Source organism: Ctenopharyngodon idella, chromosome 12 (genome assembly GCF_019924925.1).
Source record: "Ctenopharyngodon idella isolate HZGC_01 chromosome 12, HZGC01, whole genome shotgun sequence".
In the NCBI taxonomy this organism is placed as follows: Eukaryota; Metazoa; Chordata; class Actinopteri; order Cypriniformes; family Xenocyprididae; genus Ctenopharyngodon; species Ctenopharyngodon idella.
The window spans coordinates 22,037,822-22,065,436 of NC_067231.1; the positions used below are offsets into that span (position 1 = coordinate 22,037,822).

Sequence of the window (27,615 nt, forward strand, 5' to 3'; positions counted from 1 at the left end):
TTACCATTTTATTCAGCCTTGAATTGCAGAAGCGTGCCATGGAATTTCCAACTATTTTCCATGTCCTGTTACATTCCTTAATTCACAGAACTAATTTGAAGAAACTTTTTATGTATTTTATTGAGAAACTAAGACTTTTCGTACATTTTCGAACAAAAAATGTTTATCATAGTAAGTGTCCATATTTCACGTAATAACACTTGAACAAAATAGGTGTAATAATAAATATAATAACACATCATAAACATTTTTTACAAAGTTTAACTAAATGAAATTTCTACATGAAATAAAAGAAATTCGTTTTTCATTATCTAATTTTGCTTGTAAATGGTATTTACCGATAGTCCCTTTTAAACTAAGCTACAGAACTCGCGCAATGACGTTCTTGTGATTGACAGGTGAAAGTTCCAATCAGCGAGAGTTACATACAGAGGCGGGCCCGTGAAGCGCTGACTGGCTACACTTCAAAGAAAACTGCGATTTGACTTGCAGTGTGTTGCAACACAGTGAAGACACAGAGTGGGCGGCGCAAAGTTTTTCTCTTCTCGTATCTATTTTTCGTTGTTGCCTCCTACTTTCATTTTAGCCAGACTGCTGCTTTGCTGTATCCGTAAGTCTTAGAGTTTCAAAATGTCCAGCGACCTCAGGCCAAAGTTGTGCGTCTTAGAAAAAGGGGACACTGGCTACGGTTTTCATCTCCACGGCGAAAAGAACAAACCCGGTCAGTACATCCGGCATGTGGAGCCCGACTCTCCGGCCGCCGCCGCGGGTCTGATGGCCGGGGACAAACTTGCGATCGTGAACGGGGAGAATGTGGAGGACGAGAAGCATCAACAGGTGGTGTCCCGCATACGAGGCATCACGGACAAACTGGAGCTCGTGGTGGTGGATGCAGAGACAGCAGAACTGCTGCAGAAGCACAATTTGAAGTGCCAGAAAGAGTATGTGACTGATGGGATACCAATACCGAGCAGCGCTGGATCGGACCATGAAGATGAGATGAAGAACGGGACACCAAGGGAATCCACCCCCGTCCCGGAGACAAACGGGGACATACGCATGGGTAGACTGAGCGTGAGCTCCAAGGTAAGTTCAGCTAAATGAACAGCTTTCATGAGCAAATTTCCATCACTTAAAATGTTATTTGGAAAAGTTAACTTCTTTGAGCACGTGCGTCAAGTTTGACAGATGTCCCAGTATACTTGAGGGTGTGTTTGTGTGTATGTATATATTCCAAGTGGATTGGGACACTTTTTGGGATTGAGATGACAGGGAAAAAGTGTCCCAATAAACCCAATCAAATTCTCTCAAGTGGTGTATCTATTAAGTAAAGAAACAATAAAATACTTTAATTGCAATACCGTTGCTTTAATGTACAGTTTCTTCATTTTAATTAAACTTTTTTGTCTCTGGCTGGAAAGTTACACAACCTTTTTTTTTTTTTTTTTCTTACTTTAAACACAATTAAATTCAGAAATTGAAAACATAGGGTGAATTCAGTTTGATTGGGACACTTTTTGCCATTGGGATGACTTGGAAAAAAGTGTCCCAATCAAACTAAATTCTCCCTATTTATTGTAGAAGAGGTATTTTCGAGTCATTTTTGTATAAATTCCATTTTGTATTGGATGTTTTGAATAAATAGATGCAGACAAACATTTAACCATAGGCTATTCTATATTCTATGTTATATCTATATTATATATATATATTATATTCCCAGCAGAGCATAAGAGGACATGCTGCCCAGAGAAAAGCTAATTTGCTATAAAATGCATTAATTTTTCTATTGTGGATGTGCTTCTGAAATGTTGGAGGACATGTTTTAAACCAGATATTCATTGTGTTGCATCACATGTCTCTCTGGTTTTCACATTGCTTCTAGTTTGACCTGTCGGGCATGACGACAGGCTGACGTGTTTTCCAGCTTTTTGAGAAAGATGAATGTCATTAGCTGCATCAACCAAATTGTCACATCATAGCTACTAAAGGCCTGATTACTTAACATTCGCTATAATCATGCATAGTAAATGAGCAGTACAATGTTACTTTTAGGCTGGATTGTTAATTGCCATTAAATTATAACTGGGAGATTTCTGACAAACACTTTGTCTAGCAGAAAGGAGTGGACAGTGTGGCCAAAATCTTCTGATGGATCAGATACGGATCATATCGAGTGTCATAACTGGACTGATCATTTACCACTGTTGAAATTTTAGGATTACATAATCATGTAGAGTGTATAGGTCATTTGCATAGCTCTAAAGTGATATATTTATGTAACGCAGTACAAGGTCTGTAAGTGATTTGCACCACTTGTGCAATAAGACTATAAAAAGCTTTATCTTCATTCCTGTGATATTAATCTGAAGTCCTTTCAGTGGGCAACGTTTTATTCTCTTTTATGGGATATATATTTTATCCTGTGTTTAAAGGGATATTCGACACAAAAACGGCAATTCTGTCATCATTTTCTTCCCTCGTGTTGTTCCAAACCTGTATGACTTTCTTTGGTGGAACACACACAAAAAAAAAAAAAAAACTTGGGAAATCAAACAACTTTGGAACCCCTTGACTCCCATTGTATGGACAAAAGATATCTTTTAGGTTTTAGGAACAACATGGTGGTGAGTAAATGATGACAGAATTTTCATTTTTGGGTAGGGTGAGCAGATTTCTCAGAGTAGAATACGGGACGGACAGGCACCCTCACCCTAAAGGCGCACACATATCTACACATTACAATAACATTAGCTGGAGTAGCGTCCAAAAGTGATGTCCGACCTAGGAAAATGGACATCTTCGGCCTTTATTCAAACATTTTATTAAGGATATAGTTGTGCTTTGAGTGTAAAACTAATGTATACGCTTAATTGTGACATTTGTAATAATGCACAAATGAAATTTGAAACAAAAAATTACGTACACCACATGTGCAAAACTTATTGAGTACTGAGTGTTTTCTTCTTCCCATTATATTTTGATCTTGTAGGGTCATTAAAAGCAAATACTGAGAAAAATCCTCTCCGGATATCACTTTTGGCCATTACTGTATATAAGAAATTGATATAGTCTTACAAAAATGAAAAGCAGAGTCAAGATTTTTTGGCTGTCCATAATTCGTTCATTAACAAGAACACATGCTCCACGGATGTAGATGAACCAGGTAGCCATAAAACAAATTCCACAGCCGGAGATAAGACTGAGTGAATTGCTCCCCATCAACATTTTAATTATAGAATTATGTTTCTACTCCAATTTGCTGTTGAAACAATTAAACGGTGGCTGTCATATCCAATTTATTCAAACATACTGTACAATAAATAAAACATCACTAACAAGTAAAAAAAATATAAAATATATTATATAGAGCATATATTTATCAAAATGCTTCTCTTTAGAGTTATGTCTTGCTAACTAACAAGATTATTTACACTGAATGTCTTTCCTGAAGTGAATGTAACGTGTTACGTGACATTGTTTACAAGCTGTTTTATTGACATCTTTTCGTGATTGAAACACAGATTAAGCGACTTACATGAGACATGATCCTTTTCAGTTGTACTGTTTCTTTATACATACCTTCTGATGTTCATTTGTATTTTCGTGTTATAACTAGTAGTTACGGCGTCTTCACGTCATAAATTGATCTCCTCCACGCTCTCTGTATCACTGACACAATGTCGGATCCTGCCTTCACTAACTGCAAGTTAATCGATAGGGAATTGTGATTGGATGGTTATTTTGTTCTACAAAATATACTACAACGTTATTGGCTACTTTTGATTAGGCTGTTTTTGCATTTTTTTCAAAATAAGTCGGGACACTAATAATAGAGCTGAAATATGGGACTGTCCCAGGAAAAACGGGACGTCAAGTCACCCTATTTTTGGGTGGAGTATCCCTTTAAGAGGATATCCTATCATCCCCATTAATTTAGTTTCCATTCTTTAAGCACTGTAAATTAGTCACTCAAAGTCATTCAGGTATTTCAGTGATTTCTCCTTTTTCAATGAGTTTCAAAGGAGCTCTATTAGTAAATAAAACATTGTGCCAAATATATTTCATGGTTTTCTTGAGTTGTAATTGTTCGGGTTGAAGACAAAAGCCAGCAGGGTAAGCTGACCCCAATAAAGTCTCAATCCCTTGCCTTGGAGATCCTTGAGCAGTGAAGGGGGTTATTGTGGAAAGTTACTCTTTGTTTGGGTGCAGGCTTAAGATTAGAGAGAAAGGAGCCACAAAGTAGGACTGAGATCCTTTTATTCTATATAACAGATTTTGATGTGTCTCGAAGAAGTTACTGAAGGTTATTGCTGATTCTTGGGTTAGAGGTTCACTGAAATCTCTAGATATTAAAAGTTGGTGCATCACTTGTCCTGCATCCTTTGTGCTAAGAACATAAATGTTTGCTCAAATAATGTGGATTATTTTGAGAGTATCATAGACAGCCCCTTAGCAATACCTTGGCAACCACCTACAACATTCTGCCACTGTGGCAGTGAGTGAGTTTTTGCACAGACAAGCACCACTTCCATTTTCTTTAGAAAATCTAAATCTAGTTATCAGTTACTTAGTTATAAGTTAGTGTTACTATAGAAGGCATGCCAATTAGGTTTTGGAAAGTGCCGGCACAGCAAAAGCAAACTTCAAATGTGCAGTTTTGATGCTTGTTACACTTTTACATAATGGCATACAGGCCGATGTTTATCAGTCCTTTTTCTGATTATGTGGCATGAGCCAGAAATAACTTTAATCATCATAACCCTGGCGGCCCAGAGAAGTCCTCCACTCAATAACAGTTATTTAGAGTCTCTGGAACAATACGGATTGTAATCACATTTCTTTCAAGCAATTATCAAAGTGTATTTGAAACCCTCAGTCAACCATGAATGGTCCTTCTGTTGTGTCGTTTTCCCCTCGCCCTCCTGTGTCCCATCCTTCCTGTCTGTGATCATTCAGAAGTAAAATGCCGCTGGAGGGAACATCTCTGGATCAGCTGTCAGTTTAACCCAGACTAAGCTTTGTTCTTGATGGCAGTGCCCTGCGGGATGCTGTTTACTTACTGAGATGAGTTTTCAGAGCAGATTACACACAGACAGCTTGCTTGCATTGTGTTAAATGATAAATGACGGAAAAGAGGCAGAATAGACGATTTATGAAAATTAGATCAATGTCTGAGTCTGGAATATTTCCTGACATTCCAAACATCTGAATCTTCAGAAATGCAGGTGTGTTTAGGAGGAAAGAAAGGGTGTGTCTCTTTGGAACAATCTTCAATAGTTTTCTTTGATTCTGTTTATAAGTAGCATGTGATGTTGATATACCAATCAGTACATTGTGTGCTTGTCATTTCTGTGTTTTTGCACTAAAGGAACTGTTCATTCAGTGCTTTATTTATTAATCAGGTTATTAGATTATTTTAAAATGGACGATGAAAATATATGGAAGTGGCCAACTTCCTAACTTCACCTATATTAAAACTGCCATTGTTTTACTAATTCATTTACGAAACTATAATGTTACATACTGGTGGTTGTAATTATTGTTAGCTTGTAATTATTATTAGCCTTGATATTCTTCCAGCTAATTTTCTGTCTTTTTTAATTATATTTATGTTAGGGATTTAAAATAAATGTATTATAAAATTATTATTAAAAATCAATGTGTAATTTTTAGGGCTGGGTATTGACACAATTTTCACAATTCGATTCGATTTCTATTCGCATGCTTGCGATTCAATTAGATTACGATTTCGATTTGATTCGATTCGATATCGATTATTTTGGATGTAGTATATCAGTATATCTCTCAACTAATGCTGTAAACTACACATGGGAGTCAGTTGGTACTACATTACTATATATTGAAGGTTAAAATGAACTTACTAGGTACAAATATACCTAAAGATACGCTGTATATACGGCATCTAAACAGAAACACTCAGGGAGCCAAATCTGAGAACTAAAACCATTGAGTTAATCCATCCTGGTGTCTGTGAGCTTCACTCAAATAAATATACAAACACTTAAATTACACTCAATTATGTTTTTTATAATAAATAAAGTTTACTCCAATTCGTTTTTTTTTTTAAATATAAACATTTAAATCGTGGCTGTCATAACTGATTTATTCAAACATGCATTAAATATTGAAGAACATTATAATGAATATGTAACGGCGCATAGCTATATTTATCAGAATGCTGCTTTCTAGAGTTCACTTTTCTTTATTCTGTGTTATTCTGTGACGTTACGTGACATTGTTTACAAGCTGTTTTATAGACGTCTTTCCGAGGTTAAAACACTGATTGAGCTATTACAAGAGACATGATATGGATTTCGGTAAGTTGTACTGTGTATTTTAACATACCTTCAGATGTTTAGTCATGTTTATTTTGCGCTGTAACTGGTATTAAAGCGGAGAGGATGTTCACATTCGCTCTGTGCTGCCGCTTCTCTTTAACTGAGGCGCTACAGCGATCTGTCACGTCACATTAAACAGCGCCAAAACGGTATTTATTTTTTGAATCTCATATTTAGATGGACGTCATTTGAAATCTGAGACTTTGCTTCATATCAAAAGTAACAAAGCACAAATATTATTGCGATTTATTGGATGGGAGGCGCGCAACATGTTCTGTTCATTCATCAACTGAAAAAAGACTAGACTAATCGATTCTTGGGATTTAAGAATCGATATCGGTTCGTAAAAATGAGAATCGATTAAATCGAGAAATCGATATTTTTTACCCAGCCCTAGTCATTTTCCATTTGTGCTACAGTCATGAATGTTTCCTCAGATTGTACCGATTACTGAGGAGAGTTATCCTAATGGTCTGATGGTCAATAGAATGGACAGAAAATCCTATAAACTTTTACTATTCCCGTTTACATAAACCACTGAGGGACAATATATTGGACCATAGATAGGAATATCATCGGATGGGCTAGGGCTGACAAAAATCATAATTGTCGATTATTCCCTTGAAATTGTAATTGCGATTATTAATAACGATTATCGCTATTTTCATTGAATGATGTTTTGAATAGCTTTATACCATTGTTTGAAGCAACTGCATGCCATATTTTTATATAAAAATAAAAAAAACAAGCTGAAAACACTCTTACACAAATGTTTTATTGCTTTTCTATAGCATTAAGCCTCAAATGTCATCTATACATTGGTTTGGTTTCTTCTTTAAATGAAATAAAAGGGCTTAATAATAATAATATAATAATAGGGGCTTTCACACCGGGTTGTTCTAGGAACTTAGTTATAGGAACTAGCCACCAAGGTGGTTCCCTTTTTTTTTTTTAAACCTGGGTCAGTAAGCAACCACCTAGAAATTAAAGCACCATCGCAACACCATGGGAACATGCTAAAAAAACCTTCCAAATACCTTAGCAACAGCATAGCAATGCTGTGTGAGCCACTCATAGAACTCTAGTGTCATTGAAGCACAAAACGAAAATAATAATACCAGCTTTGACAACAATACATTTCAGCAGACACAATATAGCATCTTAGGATGTGTTTGGCAGCCACACACTCTCAAGATGTTTACCACTAAAAATTTCGAAAGTAAACACTCAAGCTGAATGCGTAACTCTGTGAGATGGGGAGTGATGCTCATACATTTGAATAAACCACTTCCTTGGTTACAAGTTCGCTGTTTTCCTGCTGTGGTTTGTTGCATTTTGCGATGACACTAGCAGTTATACCAATCGTATCAGTCCTCACCTCACTGCTCTTGGTACATGTCTATGTATTTTGCTGTTGTTTGGCAGTTTTCAAATCTCTATGGGTTAATTATTGGCTGTCGAGTTTTGCAAGTGCACATCTTGGATCCAAAGCCTCCGGCCTATAAATATATTTATGGCACCTTTGCCAGCTCTGTTCATCTCCACATTCATGCAATTAATCTTGCGTCATACTATTAAAAAAAAAAAAAAAAAGCTTCTAAATTGCTTTTGCTTAACCAAAATGCCAGTATACCACATGACGTAGTAGGAGGAGTTTAAATAAAGCTTGTTTACTTATGGTTATGGTTAGGGATAATTATTGTTTTCAGTCATCAGTTCATGTTTCACCAACCCTACCCCAGTTTTTCAAGAGTTGAGAAAACCAAGGACAAGATTATGAGTTACTAAAGTGAGCTATAAAGTCATTAACCTTTGCATTATTGAACTGTAGAATCTTTATAGGGTTGGTGGAGGATTTACTGAAGCCTGCCGTGAGCTGGAGAGCTGGTGAGCTGGTTAGGGCCTCTCCACACTTTGCTTGTGACAAACAGGTTTACTTGCTGATATGCAACAGTTTCCAAAAATAATACTCATTCTCATGTTGTTCCAAACCTCTCTCTCCTCTGTTGAACACAAAAGAAAAAGTGTCTCAAAGTCACATGGTCTAGTGCTATTTTAAACCCCGCTGACTTTGTATTGTCCAAAAAATGTATTGTCCAAAAAATGCTGTTTGTGTTGTCCAAAAAATGTTGAGGGTGAGTAAATGTCAACAGAATGACAGTAATGTGAAAGCATATCTATGCACACTTTTAATAAATGTTAAATTATGTGTGCTGTTCGGATGTGGTGTGAGACTGTCCCCATTGTGGTGACAAATGGTCTGGGAAATATCATGAGTTTGCATACTGTAATACTGGTCATAATAATCTGATGTTATGATGCATAGTGACTTAAATTTCAGTGTGTTCCCCGCACAAACATGTCCGGTATTAGGCGGTTTAGAAACAAATGCAAAAGTCATATAATACTTAAATGATTCTTTTATGCAACTTTAGCATCCTGTTTAAAGCTAGAAAATTTCAGTCCTCATTCTTTATAATTGGCTGGAAAAAAAGTGAGCTTTGCAATTTTTTTAGAATCTCTGTTTTTTTAATTAGTTAAATAGTTCTTGATGTAAATCTCACTGTATGTGAGCATTCAAGTAGAGAGATCATTCTAAAAGTTATGGCTATATTTTAAATTCAACCCTGTAATCAGTGGATGATCTCTTTGCTAATAGTCACTTTGAAGGCCACAGGTGCTACAGGTTCATGTTATGTCACACAGGATCGGCAGTGAATGAAGGTCTTTGTCAGATAGTGTAGTTTTAAAATGACTCTCCCCCACATCTACTGTGGACAGGGGAAATGATTTCCTCTGCTACCTTCAGCTTCCTATATTGAATAACCCAAAGGGAAATGGAGGCCCAGAGGGAGACTATCTAGTAATGGGATTTCTTTTAAAGGTGATATTCCATAAAGGAACTGTACAATTCTGAAAAGAAAATGAACTTTTATGCATAACAACACCCAGTTTATATGTTTTTGAGATCACAGGCTCTCATCACAAATGTCATGGTTTAATGCTAGTTTATTGTTAGAAGTTCCGTTAGAAGTTCTAACGCTTCATGAAATATAAAGAATAGGCTTATTATTTCCTTTCATGTCATTTCAGTTTTTGTTGAGAATGTTATGCTCCAGTCGGAAAACTGGTTTCAGAGAAGATCCTCTCAAATGAAACTCCTGCTCTTATGAGTAGTTAGACACAGATCTATATTAAGCCCATATCAAGTGTATAAGTATCTCCTGTCAAGAACCCAAATGGTTTTTTTTTTACTAATCTAAACTTGCGTAAGATAAACAGTAGTTTTAAATTGTGTAATAACCCAAATGTACAAGTGATGAACAAGCTATCACAAAAAACATGCCCACAATACATTTTACCACCCACACACACAAATAAGAAATGATATTTTGCCTATGAAAGGCAATAACGGCATTAATTTTTTGAACTGTGACATTTTCATCAACAACAAAAAGCACTGTAAAAAAAGTTAGTACAAATATAAATACATATAAAAGAAAATATATTTTCTTTTAAGTATTGAGAATTTTTTTCTCCACTGCTTTAGTGATAAATAGGGTTTTTAAATGGACTTAATTGTCATGAAAATAGTCACAATGCAAAAGAAAATCATAATAGTTCTAAACATAGGCTTCATTCTTTATTCAAATATAATTTCTTCTTTCTTTTTTGATGTAAAATATGACCCAGACGTGTTCTTGAGGTTTTGTGACATTCGTCTCATCATGTCATTGATCACATGCATACAGGTGCTGGTCATATAATTAGAATATATATAAAATATATTTTTTTATTGTAAATTATTTTAAAAAATGAAACTTTCATATATTCTAGATTCCCTACATGTAAAGTAAAACATTTCAAAAGGTTTTTTTTTTTAATTTGTTGATTAGAGCGTACAGCTAATGAAAGTCCAAAATCCAGTATCTCAAAATATTAGAATATTTACATTTGAGTTTCATTAAATGACCATCCCTACAGTATAAATTCCGGGTATCTTTTGTTCTTTGAAACCACACTAATGGGGAAGACTGCTGACTTGGCAATGGTCCAGGAGACAATTATTGATACCCTCCACAAAGAGAGTAAGTCACAGAAGGTCATTACTGAATGGGGTGGCTGTTTACAGAGTGATGTATCAAAGCATATTAAATGCAAAGTTGACTGGAAGGAAGAAATTGGGTAGGAAAAGGTGCACAAGCAACAGGGATGACCGCAAGCTTGAGAATACTGTCAAGTAAAGCCAATTCAAACACTTGGGAGAGCTTCACAATGAGTAGAATGAAGCCGGAGTCAGCGCATCAAGAGTCACCACACTCAGACATCTTCAGGAAAAGGACTACCAAGCCACTTCTGAACCAGAGACAACGTCAGAAGCATCTTACCTGGGCTAAGGAGAAAAAGAACTGGACAGTGAACAGTGGTCGAAAGTCCTCTTTTCAGATAAAAGTAAATTTTGCATTTCATGTTGAAATCATGGTCCCAGAGTCTGAAGGAAGACTGGAGAGGCACAGAATCCAAGCTGCTTGAAGTCTAGTGTGAAGTTTCTGAAGTCAATAATGATTTGGGGGGGGCGTGACGTCTGCTGGTGTTGGTCCATTGTGTTTTATCAAGTGCAAAGTCAATGCAGCCATCTTCCAGGAGATTTTGGAGCACTTTATGCTTCCATCTGCTGACAAGCTTTATGGAGATGCTGATTTCCTTTTCCAGCAGGACTTTAGCACCTGCCCACAGTGCAAAAACCACTTCCAAGTGGTTTGCTGAGCATGATATTACTGTGCTTTATTGGCCAGCCAATATGCCTGACCTGAATCTATGGGATATTTTCAAGAGAAAGATGAGAAACAGTTGATCCAACAATATACAGATGATCTGAAGGCTCAATAGTGCCTCAGCAGTGCCACAGGCTGATCACTTCCATGCCACACTTCACTGATGCAGTAATTTGTGCTAGGAGCAAGTCATTTGCTGTAATATGTCCTGCCGATCAAGTATTGAGTGCACAAAAGAACATACTTTAAAGAACTTGAACTTTTCTGTTTTGCAAATCCATTTTTTGATTGATCTTAGGAAATATTCTAATATTTTGAAATACTGGATTTTGGACTTTCATGAGCTGTACGCTCTAATCATCAAAATTAAAAAAAAAAAACTTTTGAAATGTTTTACTTTACATGTAGGGAATCTAGAATATATGAAAGTTTCATTTTTTAAAATAATTTATAATAAAAAAATGAACTTTTTGATGATATTCTAATTATATGACCAGCACCTGTAATATTCCTCAATTGAGTGTCCTTCTCTTCTTATGGTTTGGATAAGATTTCTTTCATAAAGTCAGAGTGCAGTGTTCCAGGTAGGGCTGGGCGATTTTTCCGATTAATTCGAATTTAATGTTTTGCCTCGATTTTATTATTTTTTAAAATCGAGAAATCGCGATTTTGAATAAAAATGTTAGCAAGCGTTACATGTTGACAATACAGCAACGACAGCCGTATTAGGAGAAGAAAATGATCCGACCTCATGATGGCGCCGGCGCGCCTGATTAACCGCTCTCATGTGACGCTCTATGAGCGTAGAACACATCACTATTCTTAAGCGGCTGTTCATTCAGAAATGCGTTATTGCGTTATAAAAATGTGACGCAGGCAGTGGAATGAGGGAAAAAAAGGCAAAGTTATTAAACGCGAGTTGAGCTTTTTTTTTTTTTTTTTTTTTTACTTGACCGCCGTGTTTTTAGAATGCCGTTTCATGGGTGAGACACTGCAAAAGACACGAGACACAAGTGCAACACCTAAACATGTCCGCCAAACATAAAAACAATTGGACAAATAGCGCAATGGAATGCAAAAACCTGTAAACCTGTTTGATATTTCATGTTTGCATGATGGTGACAGGCTGAAAGCTGCTGTTGTTTTCTGTTTTTACAAAGCATTTGCTGTTAATAATAGCCTATTACTGGTGTTATTTATTGCTATTAATTTTTGGCTAAGAAATATTTAGCATTTTCCTATTTTATATTATTTCTGAGTATATATGATGTGTTTAAGGTAAGTTTGTACAACATTTGCCTTCATATTTCAGGCATATTTCTACAAAGATATTTAACAAATTGTTTTACATTTACACCATGTTGATCACTTCATGTGTGGAATGGATTTTTTTTTTAACCAGATTGAGAATGTTACTTAAATCATATTGTAGTTAAGTTTTTAAGTTGACTAGTTAAACAGTAAAAAAAAAAAAAATTGAAATCGTGAATCGGTCAATCATTCAGAAAAAATTGAGATTTTATTTTTTTTGCCATATCGGCCCGCCCTAGTTCTAGGGATCTTATCAAAGCGGATGATGTCATCTTTGCATTGTGAATGTGTGGTCCCCTGCCAAACCCTTCTCAAAGATAGCAGTCCACACCCAAGTCCTTTGCCATAATCCCACAATTCTCCCCTTACTCACACCTGACACAACCAAACAGTGATGCGTCAGAGCCATCAGCTCACCCGGTGCTTTCGCATATTTTGCTTTTCATACAGTGACAATGCAGCAAGCATGATTTTCGTATCATCTTGTCTGCACAGTTCATAATTTCCACTCCGTATTTGCCTTTGGCAGAAGAGTTTTTAGAGGTTGCATGTAATTACTAATGGAGACACAAGAAGAACTAATACAGTGATAGTAACCTACGGCTTTATCAGATAGCTTTGTATATCTTATCACAGGGTGTTGGTGGATCTTTGGTGGAGTACATGATAGGTGATCCTGTATGTTTAAATGTGTGTGCGTAATATCACAGGCATTTAAATAACATTGTGACTGTGTTTTACAGAAGACCCACCCAGAGTGAATGACGTTGTATAATTTTTCTGACTGTGTAATGTCCAGTCCTCTCAGGACATTGTGATCCTTCTGTCAAACATAGTTGGTTGTGGCTACAGCACTTTGGCAGGAAAGTTACAGTTTTGCAGGGTGAAATAAGACCTAAACTTAGTCTCTTGCCAGTTTGGTCAGTGCTCAAAACTTAAAGCCAACTCTTAAAGCTAACTTTAAGAGTTGGCTTTTTTGCTACAAAAATTAATAATTCCTCAGGTTGTTGAGTAAAGGCGTAAATACTACTTTTCTAAGCTATCAGACTCATGATTTTCACCTGGTGGGCGAAAAAATGAGGGGAGCAAATCCTATAGATTTAGATCCGAGTCATATCAATGGAACAAAATATCATAAGCTATATTTACATGGACACCTTTTGTTTTAATCGGAATGAATTCTGAATGTAGTGTTCACATGAATGCTAAATAAAGTGATCTGGTTGATGTGCGTGTTTATATGACACAAGATTCAAATTGGAATTGATTTTTTAAAAATGTGCACACTGCACAAATATGCAAATATGTTACCTGCTTATTGCGCAAACTATTCTCTTAAATTGCTTATTTTCTTTGTTTTAAAGAGCAGACTTGATATTTATCTATTTTGGGTCCTAATTAGGAGACGATGAGCACATGAAGCTTTGTGCTGGGCTGCTTATATTAATCAAGCAGTAAAACCGTCCATTCCTGCGCCTAAAACAAGGCGTCTGTGGATGAAAGTCTAAAAACAAGGACTGAAGGGATGATGTCCGGCTCCACTTCACAGACGATGAGTGGAAGTAGAATTTTAGAATGACACGACAGTAATTTATGACACTCCATTCAACAACAACAGCTCGATCCTCGTGTTTTATGTCATTATGCCATTTCTGCGTCATTGCACATGCGCAGTACTTTCCAGTTTCGGTTTTCAATCCTCTCAGTCGGATTAGAAAAGGTTTAAACCACCCATTACAATCTGAATGAAATTTTAATCGGATTTGGCCAATTCATTCCGATTGACATGGTTACATGTGACTTTATTTATTCCGACTATGCTAGTAGTCTGATTACAGTCAGATTATTAGGGTCCATGTAAACTCAGCTATAGAGACTTTGGGCTAAAACACCTAGTAACACTGCATAGCATTTTTGGGATACACCATAGTGAGTCGTAAGTCTTTTAGATGGCACTTTTATCCAAAGTGACTTACAGTACAGTACACTTATTACAGGGACAATCCCTCCGGGGCAACCTGGGGTTAAGTGCTTTGATCAAGGGCACTATTGGCAATAGCTCATGGCTCTGATTACCAGCCCTGTGCTGTAACCACTACACCACACACCATCCACAAACCTCCAAAACAGAACTCTTTAGTCACTGCCTTGTGTTCAGCAGGTGGGATTAAACTCTTAGTGTAACATATGGCCTCTGCTGGCTAAGCCTATGCTAATCAGAGCTCAGATAGGTCTTGCATTTGCATAGTCACCTGTTAGAAGAGTTCTTTCTTTAATTAGTAGCTACATTTAGGCACGTTTTCTTTGGGGATAGTAATGAGGATACCTTTGCTATTGTCAGGTCTGTCTGTGACCTGTGGTTAGCCCCATGCTAGAAACAGGTATTGTTAATCATGTCAAGCACATTCAGTGACCCTAGTGCTGCAAACCCCTTCAGTCTGCACTGCTATCCAGTTTCCCAGAAGAGCAGCCCTCCCGGGAAGTGTGCAGCCTGTACACTGAAGCTTTGTACTGCTGCCTTTGGTATTATCAGTGTTAGCGAATCATGATGAGCACATTGGACACACTTTCCCTGTGTGTTGAATTGGTTTGCAGTTGGTCTTTGTCAGTGATTCTCAACCTGAAATACATATACTCTATAATAGGGTACTTGTAATGATTTTGAGTTGGCTTTAAACATATAAAACAGGTTAATGTAAAGATTAAAATAACTAATAATCATGTTTAATCTATCAGTGTATCAAATTTAGTATTTTTAATAACATATTGTATTATAAAGAAATAATACACATTTTAATTACAATTATTATTATTATTAATAATGTTTGTTATATAGAATTATATTATTAAGAAATACATTTTTAATATAATATTATTATTATTATTATACTTCAGCATTATTTATCGGGCTGTGGGGATGCATAAGACAAAACATTTGCCTATATCAGCTATAACTATATAATTATTATTATTGTTAATATTAACAAAAGTAGCAGCAGTATTTATTTATTTATTTATTAATTATTATTAGTGTTGATGAAGGGTTACTTGAGCATTATTGATGGGACTCTGGGGCGGGGGGGTACATAAGACGAAACATTAAACTGTATCAACTTCACAAAAACTATATTATAATAATGATTTTCATTTTATATTTTATAAAAAAAACTAATGATAAAATTTTATAAGAACAAACTTCCTTCCATATTTGTTTTCATACTTTGCTGGCTCATGTGTCTTTCCTTTGACTCATCTGTAGATCAATATGTGCGTTTGTGCAGCATGTAGATGTTTGATTGTCTTATCTGTTTGTATAATTTCAGCCATATATCACAGACTGGTTTGCTAAAGAGGGAAGTACATAGATGACTGGTCAGTTTCATTACTTCTACTTTTCAGTGCTTCATCTCGGGATGTTGACGTTACTGAGTGATCTTTGAAATGGTATACAAGTTATTCTCTCTTTTAAAAAAATCTCTGTGTATTATTTAATTTTCTGTAGTTTTATTTAGAAAGTGTTGCTCAGCTTATTGAGGAAGCTTGAATATTCCAGGAAGCAGGTGATTTGTTGTTTAGTTATTGTGTATCGATTAGGCTGGGTGGCTTTGCTTTGGAAGTTCTTCTGCACGTTATGATTTTCTCATGCACATTTGTGATGTGAAAGAATATTCTGGTGTGTGGTGATGGTTTGATTGATTTGAGCCATACAGTTTTTGTTTTTGGAAAATGTGGTTGCAGTGGAGAGAATCAGGATTGTTGCCTGTGTACAACATTTTTAGCTATAGTTTACATTTGTAAGATTAAGACTTGATATGTGATATGTAACTGATATCATTAAAAATTTTCCTTATACGTTTTGCTTTGTGTGTTTGTGTGACATATCAGAGTATCAGTTTTTTTCATAGTTTCCTGTTTTGTTGGTTTTCGCTTTGTAGGATTCAAAGAATGAGCTGCGTCCACGACTCTGTCACATGAAGAAGGGTGCCACCGGATATGGCTTTAATCTGCACACAGAGAAGACAAAACCTGGCCAATACATCAGGGCGGTGGATGAGGACTCCCCAGCAGAGAAATCTGGACTTCAGCCCCAAGATAAAATAGTGCAGGTATAATACACCATATTTAATCAGCAATTTAAACAACTGTGTGTGTGTGTGTGTGTGTGTGTCTGTGTGTGTGCTTCAGGAATGTGTAGTAATCAAGTATACAACTTTTATGTTCAGAGAGCATGTCTCTCTCGCGCACTGACAGTTAAGACATTTCTAAAGTTACAAAATGTTTCTATTTCAAATAAAAAAAATGTATCATGGTTTCAACAAAAATATTAGGCAGCACAACTGTTTTCAGCACTGATAATAATAAGATTGTAATACTGAAGACTAGTGTTGTCAAAAATATTGATATTTCACTATGTATCGATACTGAAATATCTTAAACTGTTCTAATACTCCTTTTCTGCGGTATCGATACACCAATACCAACTGCGGGTTCTCGCTCTCTTTTCTCTCCGACTGTGAGTTTACAGTTTGACACACACCCGCCTCCTGTCACTCGTCTCATTCACTCCGGTTGAATAGTGCTTATTGCGCGTAATTTTACTCATTCCCGCGGGTTTCGTGCTCACATCAAAAGTACGCGCACCGCTGATCTATATAAATGGCTCGCACATAAAGTAGCCTCTCAAACAGCTCGCAAGTACCAAATTGAGTTGTTTTTCGTGCCGTATTATGCTTAAACGGTCAAATTCACACAACTTTATGTCAAAATTCCTATCTTGGTAAGTATTCAGGTAAGCTCAGTCAGTTTGGGAACGTAAATAGTTGAGAAAGCGTTAATCTTTCATTTTTACAGTGAAGACTATCCAGTGTTATTTTTTTATATTTAATTACTTTATTTAATTTCTGCAGTGTTTCTTACCTGAATACTAGCCTGCTGTTAGACCCACCTCAAAAACTTAAAGCCATGTTGATTTAATTTGTCTCTTTATCCTAATCTATTCATTTGTGCTATCGTTTGCTGTTTGTTTATTTGTTCTTATTTTATTACTGACTGTTTGCGTGTCTTTTTTGTTGTTGTAAATTTAGCTCAGTGTCAAATAAAGCCTCCCTATGCTGTGAAAGCTATTGCAGCAAAATTACCAAATTATCAAAAAATTAAGTAAATAAGTGTTTCAATTAATTTCTGCAATTTCTACATCTCAGTTTCTGTTATTAAATTGTATTATGTGTGTATTGACATTATATCAGCTTGCAGACATTCTGCTCTCGAAATATTGACATTGGCATCAGGCATTAAAAAACATGTGGTTCGACCACTATTACATATAATCTCAATTAACCTTCTCCCACCATATGATGTAGTTCATTAGCCTAACCATAGGCTGTTTACAGCTGCCACTGGAACAATCAAAGATCATATCTTAGAGCAACAGCGTTATTTTACACATAATTTTATACTTACACAGAGTGTTAACGTTAAATGCCTGAGCGGTTTGGACTCTGTTTGCAGAGCGTTAATCTCATTAGCTATCAGTGAAGGAGTGGCCAGTGTAATTATTGTCTCTCTGGGAGTGCTGGGATTACTGAACACCTGAGGAGAGGTCAGAGCCACGTATGGTTTCAAGCCACCCGCCCCCTCGCTGCTGATATCAGGCCAGCCTCAATCCACTTATTACGGCTATGTGATAGAGGTCCCAAAGACCCCAAAGAAAATTCAGGAAAGGCTGAAAGGGAGAAAAAGGCCACGTTTATGTTGTATTTATCATTGTCCCATTTCACATTGCACAAAATTATTGTTAATACTTAGTGTAAATGTGGAAAGAGATATGAAGAAAGTCAGACAAATAAATATAAATAAAAGACCTATTTTTGTGTTTAATTCCATTCCGTAGGCTACACATTTTTGTTATTTTCTAGTGTGAACTGTGTTTTACAACCGAATTAATTCCTGGAAAATTCAGGTAGTGACAACAGTGTATTGTGTACAGAACCGATAACAGATTAGCAGCTAATTATTAATGATGTCATATGCGTCAATTTTTTCCAACCAAATGCCAAGTGGCCTTATTAAAAGTATGTCAGAATATGCAATGTTATCAGGGTCATGGTGAATTGGCCTTGGCTGACTTGTAACTTGGGTCTGTGGCCATGTGGTTTTTCACAGTTTTAGAAATTTCACAAGTTTGAAGAAATCATGCCCCATCACTGTATAAAGACTGGCATAGTTGTTCACCCCGATTGCAAATCTGTTCCTCTTTGGCCAGACTGAGAATATTTTTCATTTTAAAGGCTTGTCTCATTTCCTTCAGAATGCCACCGAACCCTTTTCTTTGAACGCTGGCTTCATTCAGTGGTCGTGCTTGAAAGCTCTGAGTGTTTTCACACTCTAAGGATCCCTGTTCTTAGTTTCACTTCCATTTCCCGCATCTCATCTCAGATTCCGGAGAGCTGAGACATTTAAATGTCAGGCATCATGTGGAGTCACATGGCTTTACCTGAAAATGACGATAAAAACATGGCTATATGCCTCTCACTGAGATGAATTCTCCTTTTTGCTTTCTCTGTTCTGTTCTGTTCTGTGTGTGTGTGTGTGTGTGTGTGTGTGTGTGTGTGTGTGTGTGTGTGTGTAACGGGGCTGTGTTTAAGGGACAAATAAGGGGGCTGTTGTTTGTCCGCTGTGTTTTAATTGCCTGCAGAACGGGAGAGTGGGATCGGCATTCCTAAGAGCCCACTCCTGCCCTGAATCTCCCACACAGATTCCTTAGCCTCTGGCATTATAAGATTCAGTCTTTTCCCAGGTGCCTCCTCTCTGAGAACAAGTCATGGTCATGGGATTAGTCTTTCTATTGACCCATAAGTACTTCAATTGAACACTATGTCAGAGAAAGGAGATTTGCTTTGTCTTCCTGGTATATACTATATTATAGTATGTATAAAGTGACAAAAACTCGTTAGTTAGTCCAGCGCTGTGTTGATGTGAATAGTGCAAATGGATTAAAGTCGTTAAATTTACAAGTTAAGTTTTAATGTAACTTAAGATTTAATTTTAAATGTAATTTAATTATGTTAACATTTTAAATTCTATTATATTTAAATTACATTAAAATGAAGGTTACATTAAAATTAAATTACTTTAAAGCAATAAATTAAATTGACTAAGAAATCACAAATTAACAAAGTGTAATTGACAAAGTAAATAATATTTTTTTTTTATGTAATTTATATTTTTAAAATTATGTTATATTAAAATTAAATTTCATAGAATAACACAATAATAAACAAGTAATTCTAAAGTATAAAATATATACTCCTATACATTATCTTACACAGATTTTTTTCTGTAATAAATAAAATCATTAAAAAATAAAATAGGCTTTTAAAGAAATGTCCGCTGAAGATCACTACAAAACCACTTCAGCCACACGCTTTGAATGTTCCAGGGAAACTACTGTTCATTTAAATATCCAGACATGTCAGAATGAATAGGGACTACCTTCATTCCTGCCAAATTCTCTTCCTTGTCACTATTTAATTGTCTCTCCCTGTTTCAAAACGTATGAATTAATGTTCGGTTGTTTCTGCAGGTGAATGGCATTCCAGTGCACATGATGCAGCATTCAGAAGTGGTGGCGGCCATTAAAGCAGGAGGAGATGAGACCAGAATGCTTGTGGTGGATCCAGAGACAGACGCCTTCTTCATAAGCTGTGATGTCCTCCCGACCGAGAAACATCTCACAGGTACCAGCGTAACAAATTAACCTGCTGTAGCATGTTTTTGCATGTGCAAAGTGGGTTTCTGTCCATCTCACCCTTGACCTTTAGTGTGGTTTTGCTGATTAAGAATAACTTTTGTTCACTTTGTCAAACGTTTAAGCACACGCATTCACATAGTAACAGACTGCTGGTTAAACATCAACTCGAGGCCTGCAGTGACACTGTCTGTACACGAGAGAATTAGCCAAAGTCAATAACGCACTGCCAGCATGTCGTCATGGTGACCAGGGCCATGGCAAGAGTATGAGAAATGGGGGAAGTCAATCACCCCCACCCTAAATATGCCAGACAGGCAAATGACTCCCGTTGACAGCCTAGCCGCCCCACAGATATGAGGTAGCATAACATGATATATAACGGAGAGATCAGGCTTTTTGAAGGTGATTGAGCAACAGGTGAAATAGTAAGTGAAAAAATGGATGATTTATGGGAAAATTATTACCCAATCTACATTGTTATTATGAGCTCGCCAGTGGGCTGTTGGACTTTCTCCATTTTTCACTGAAAGGATGTTGACAGCTGCTTCCACACATCTTTATTCATCTTTTATTATTTCAACCACAATAGCCATGTTTCCCTATTCTCATTCAATTCTTAAAAGGCTTTTTGCCTGTTTCCTGTTTCTTTTTCCCAGAAGGAAACTCACAGTCCAGACATTGTGCTGTGAATCTAAACCCTTTGGCCAATGGCATTTTAGTTAAAGTAGTGATGGACAGTATGACCAAAATCTTACATAAGAGTAAATCACACTATATATCACAAAATATAGGCTAGTTATTTTTACTGGTAGTTCAACCCCTAAATGTTTTGTATGTTACATAACCATGTAGTAAATAATTTAGTTAGTGAATGAAATATTTTACATTTTCATGTTTAAGTATTTTCAAGTATTTTCATTTTTTCTGCATAAACTATCATTCAAAAGTATGGGGTCTGTAAGGTTTTTTAATTGAAGTCTCTTATTCTCACCAGTGCTGCATTTATTTGATACAAATATACAGTAAAACAGATTGTGTAAAAAGTATGAATTTTCTTACTTGAATTTCTTAATTACTTAAAATCTTACTTGCCCCAAAGTATTGAACAGTAGTACTATAATAATGCAGTGGCAGTCAATTGTATATGTAGCAACAAATACATAACATGAATAAAATCTCTCACTTCCATTATAATTAATGAAACCGTCTTTACTGAAAGTGCCCAACTGCAGATTAAGTGCTTGTTTTATTTTTTATTTTTTAAATGGTGCCATGGACATTAAGTCCCAGACAGCAACATAGTGTGGCCCAGATTCGGCCCACTTCTGGTACATGTGGATTACACACGGACCAGACGTGGGCTGGATCTGGGCCGACACTATGTTGCTGTCAGGGGTGCTAGTTAAAATTTGTTCTTTTTTGGGGGGGTTTATTTATTACATTTATTTTGTATATTACAGATTTATTGACCTCAGTCAGACTTATTCACAAAATTAACCTTTTACCATGACAAAGCTTTACTAATATTCTTAAAATCACCATGAAATGGACAAATGGACAATTCTTGTTTTTTTAGTACATTCGCTTTCTGTCAAATTACTGTCCTGTCACAATAAAAAGACAAAAAAAATTGCATCTACTATTTTCATGACGTCTCTGCGGAGAGTGGGACTAAATATCATCCACAACCAACTGCAAACTGGCATTCAGATCTGCCTCCATTTAGTTAGCAACTACCTACTATCCAATCAGTTCCCGAGGACGAAATCCAGCCCCATCCTACATTTTTTTTTTCTCATTCAGAAGTCATTTTATTCAGATATATGTCACAATAGGCAAGAAAAGACTATCACAACTTCCACTTCATGTCGACTTTAAGGAATCATGAATCTCATAACCTTTTTTCCCCCAGGTTGCATTTGAACTAACTATGAGACAAATATATCTAATCACTAAAGCTTTAAAAAGCCTCTGCAGACACTTGTTTTTATAGGAGGTCTAATGAATGCTTTGTTCTCTGTCCCTCTCTGTTCTCAGGTCCACTCCCAGAGCCTGTTCCCAGCCATGATGCAGAAGATCAGGTGAGCGACTTCTGGCACTCGTGTTGCTCTTCGATAAATGAAGCAAAGTTTCAAAGGCTTCATTCTTCATTTGTGTCAAGCAAACATGCGTGTGACCCTTTACATTTCTCGTAAAGTGGTCGTGTGACGTGTTTCAGTTATTTGCACTTGCTAAATTTGCTCAATCACATTTATTGGCTGATAAAGTATAGTAGTGTCCGAGCGTCAGTGATGGGATTAGACAGGCAGCATTAAGACCAGGGTAAATCTGTGGTGTCTGATAACCAGATTTCAGGCCACTTTTAATGCAGTGTCCTGGTTTCTCTCTACCAGCTCTTCTCTATCACTTTTCCCACTGCTAGATTAGACTAGCTGTGAGAGAATGATAACCTGGACCAGATAATCACTGCTTCCTCCGAGTTAATGGAAGCTCTCTGTCCAGGTATCTGCTGGTAGATAAAACATCTCAAGGGTGTGCGGGAGAGTTTTTGCTCTTTTTCTTCACACAACACAGAAACATGTAAGTTTATAAAGCTCTAAACCTGGTACCACTGGCGTTTCTCAGATACTCTTTCACCCTCTGATGTTTCTCTGGCTCTGAATTCTGGCTCTTGCGCAGCTTTAGACAGCAGAGGTTTGAGTCTTGTAAATCCATCTTTACTTTTGAGATTTGCGGGTCATGTGGTTTACATCAGTTGAAACGAGAGCCATGAACCAAGAGGATGTCAGTAAATTCACAGGGAGATGGTAAGATGACTAAGTGAAAAAATATTTTTAGAATTCCTTAATTGCGTCATAGGACTTGCTCCTATGAAACATTTGAAATGTTACATTCCAGAAAAGCTCAAGGACCATTTTTTTACTGCACTGGCAGCTACATCTTGGCAAAACAAGCACATTTTAATTTTCCGATTTAGTGCAACAAAACTGAAAAAATGTATCAAGGTTTCTACAAAAATATTAACACTTTCCCTGACAGTGTTTTTTTTTTTTTTTTTAAAGTTGCCAGTCAGCGCCAGCATTTTTGATAATTTTGATAAAAAAAACAGCTTTGCTATCACAGATTAAATTAAATTTTAAAATATATTAACATAGAAAACAGTTATTTAAAATTGAAATAGTATTTCACAATATTACTGTTTTTACTGTATTTTAGATAAAATAATTGGTGATTTTGAGCCAATTAAATTGAGTTGGACCAACTTAATTGGCCCAGAACTCAATAAAATTAAGTTGGTCCAACTGGCCCAAAACTCAATTAAATTAAGTTTTAAATGTCTTTAGTTATGTTCAGCTCTGAAATATTTCATTGGTTAAAATGTGTTCGGTGTCTTTAAAATGATCTTTTAACAGAGATGGGCACTCGAGTCGCATTTTAAAAGACTTCAGACTTGACTCGGACTCTACCTGAAATGACTTCAGACTTGACTCGACTCGACACAAAAGACTCGTGAATATTTTAAAAACAACTCAAGTCTTTTGCCCTTAACTACTGATATAATAAATAAAGAACTTGTGTTGTGTTTGAATGGTTTTATAATACCTGCGTCACAGATATTTCCCTACGCGTCGTGGTAGATCGGACTCTTGTCATAGAATATGATCACGTCCGAAATGTCATAAGAGTCCCATGAAACATGACGGGAGCCACCGTGCCTTATGTTCTTTCGTTTGGGTTTATTAACATGTCAGATCGGCTAGATGCACAGAATGCGGGAAAACAATTAAACAACATCATCAAATTTTATGAGACATCGCATCCACAAAGGTTAGTCACATTAACTCAAACAGCTAGCTATACACTGTGGTGAAGCTGCATGGCTAATTTGGATTGCCAGCCTGTTAAAATATGAACAAAAATAAATAAAAATCTAGCTTTTAAACCTAACGTTTTATTAATCTTTTCGCAGCTTTTCTCTTTCTTAATGTGTCCATAAGAGAGAGATAGAAAGAGATGTTAATTAATTTATTACTTAAAGCTCATATTTTAAGGTATCACAATCAGCATGCGTAGAGTTTTCTATTGACAATCTTACACATTCCGAGGTTTGATATTTTCTGATAATGACTGTCGTCAATAACAACGAAGCTGTATAACAAACCGACTCACTGGCGCCATCTTGCGTCCACTTACCGACTGTATTGAAAATCACTACTCGTGTTGCCAGGGCGATTGTTTTGTACATTGTAATGGATTATAAAGTAACAAGCTAGATGTACATTATCCCTTACATCTCAGGACCTTTATTACAAACAAAACAGATGATAGAAAGTTCATATTATTTTGTCTATTTAATATAACTAGAATAAAAAATAGGATTTGAGTATGAGAATTTTTTTTTTTTTTTTTTTTTTTATGACTCGAGACTCGACTCGGACTCGTGACAAAAGACTCCAGACTTGACTAGGACTCCAGCTTAAAGACTTCAGACTTGACTCGGACTCCGGATAAAAGACTCGTAAACATCTCTGTCTTTTAACCCTCACAAACAACTTGAAAATTATAGGAATATAGATTTAAAAATCAGGTTTCCATGCTGACTGACCAAAGTTGTTTGTGATAGTATAAAAACTATGATGTGTAGACCTGAATTGAGGATCTAGTATTTTGTAACAGTTTTCAGTTCATGGGTATCTGAGTGTTTCAGCCTTCTGACTTGCTAATTATTCTTTGTTCAAATTAATCAAACATAATTTTGACATAAACTTTGTTCAAACATAAACAAAATTTTTACCTTACTATAACTGTTGATAATTTCTTTGTTGACCCCACGTACAGATGTAATTAGTCATTTCTACTGAACACAGTGCCTGTTCTAATACCCACACTTGCGTTGTTTAGACTTGACCATTTGCCTACTTACATGACGTATTTCCTGTTTTTGGCCCAAGTGTTTAAGTGGGCGTGAAGACCACAAGTGTGTGTGGAATTTTTGATTACCTGATGGATCACACATACAACATAGTCTTGTAAAAATGCAAGTACAGTTATTACACATTTAGAGTTTTATTTACACATTTTGATTTTTAGTATGTTACACTTTTAAGATAATTTTTTTAATCTATTCAGTAGTCCATATTTAACAGATACATCTACACCTAATGTTTTACTGCAAAATTATATCTCATTAATTTTAACATATGCTTTAAAGTTTTCTTTGGCATCTCGTGAATTCGGGCACATAAGTTCCTGAACATGATAAATGATGGGATGCTTCGTATATTATATAGCTTCACATACCTTAGCTTTGACATTTGTCAGACCTGGGTTAGTCTTGCACTTGCACTTCCTGTGGCATGCACACACTCTCAAGTGGCCAAGACCACAAGTGTGGGTATGGGTCAGGCCAATAGTCAGATTGTGAACTGAACGAAACTCAGGGTCCATCTAGTGGTTTGTTTTTGGTAGTGCACTTAGAAAGATAGTCCATTAAAAATGAATAAAAAATGAATTCTGTCATCAGTCGCTCACCCTCATGTTGTTCCAAACGTGCAAAGATATTTTGAAGAATATTGGTTTCGGTTCCCATTGACTTACATTGTATGGACAAAAAATGGAATGGAGGTCAATAGGAACCAATACTGTTTGGTTACCAACGTTCTTCAAAATATCTTCTTTTGTCTTCAGCAGAAAAAAATAAATGCATACAGGTTTGGAACGGTGAATTATCCATTTGTGTTTAAGGCTTTTTTTATTTTTATATTAATGTCTTATATTTCCTTTGTAGCAGGTGAATGGAAAAGCAACCCCGGAGGAAAAGCCTAAAGTAGCCATGAGTCTGTCGACCTCTAGCACCTCCTCCAACACCTCCACTTCTGCAGCTCCAGCCAGCACCTCAGCACCAGAGGTTTGTGTTCACATACACACACACACACACACTCTTGAGTATATGGAGACCGTAAGGTCTAGAATGTTAATTTTTCATAATAATACGTTTGCAGAAAAACCCCAAAAAGAAGGCACTAACTCTGAACATGTCGCTGCAAGAGGCCAAGGAACTAGCTCACCAGAAACGCTCCAACAAGAGAGCCCCGCAGATGGACTGGAGCAAAAGAAACGAGCTCTTCAGCAACCTCTGAGCTTCCTTTGTGCCTCCCCTCTTCCTCTCACCCATTTCTTTTCTTACTTCCTCTCCCCCTCTCTAATTGTCCGTCCCATCATGCCTCTCTGCTCCTTTTCTCGGTCTTTCAATACTCTTGCACACAATTAGAAACCCTTTCACATGTATATTTTTAAACCAGTGTTATTTTGCCTGTGTGATTTCTGAATCTGTTGATTTTTAACTTTGATAAACTTGTGTCGACTTGATTTACCTCTATATCACTGATATAAGATGAAATATACGATTTAACATTACTGTATAATGGACAGTCTAGAATATAATTTTTTAAAAGAAGAAAGCTTAAATGATATCTGAAACATATCTGTATATTTTCTGGCTTTGCTGCAGTATTGATGGCCCTTTAAGAGCGCTGTATAGTATCTGATGAGTTCCTTCAGGACTAGTCTTAACAGAGATTGAAAGTAACTTTTAGAGCAGCGGCAATCCATTGCGTTTTCATTTTGTGGTTATGATCAGTTCATAATGAAGCGTAGAAACTACAGCCTTTTAATTTTGTAAATGTGAGCTGTTTTTGGTTTGGGACCCATTAACCACTGAAATGATACTGTTTGACTGAATTATTGACATGTTAGTTGATGCTGTTGGCTGATAAACCTTCTCATTAAAGGTTTTATTTAAAGTGCTTGTTCAGTGGATGTACTATGCTTTTTAAACAGCACATGGTAATGAGTTCTGGATGTTTAAGCACAAAATATGTGGCGTAAGTTTACTTGTCAATCTTCCACAGTATTTTATTTCCTCTGCAAATGCTTGCTTCACTCCATATGACTTTTAAATTTTCATTAAAATATTTAAATGTACCTGCTTTAAATAACTGTTAAAGAACCATGCAAGTCTCTGTTCTACACCAAAAACAAGATTTTATAATGAACATTATTAAAAATGGCCGGTCTGTTATGACTGTATTTAAAAAATAAATTAAAAAAATCACTCATTACTCTACTTTAGAAGCTTTAATAAGGATAAATGTATATGTAATTCATACAGTGAAGATTATGCAGTGTTTTATTTTTACATGTGACTATTCAGTTTCTGTAGTAGATCTTTTTTGAATTCTACTCTTAAATAGTCTGTACCTGAAAAAAATTAAAGCACTGTTTATTTCATTTGTATCATTTTTATATTGTATTTTTTCCTATTGTTTGTAATTTGCATCTTTGTTCTTAATAACAAAGTTAAAAAAAATTGAGTTTTGGGCCAATTAAATTGAGTTTAAACTTTCAAGCTTCAAAA

General features: G+C 36.1%; 1 protein-coding gene across 1 annotated transcript; it reads left to right on the top strand.

Moving 5' to 3' along the window:
• Positions 1-485: 485 nt before the first annotated feature.
• On the top strand, positions 486-27,488 carry nherf1a (NHERF family PDZ scaffold protein 1a). Its single transcript, XM_051913965.1, has 6 exons — positions 486-1,086; positions 16,384-16,554; positions 20,031-20,184; positions 22,236-22,279; positions 25,987-26,106; positions 26,201-27,488. Exons 1-6 carry the CDS (start codon positions 631-633, stop codon positions 26,336-26,338), a joined length of 1,083 nt encoding a protein of 360 aa, XP_051769925.1. The 5' UTR covers positions 486-630; the 3' UTR covers positions 26,339-27,488.
• Positions 27,489-27,615: the final 127 nt, after the last annotated feature.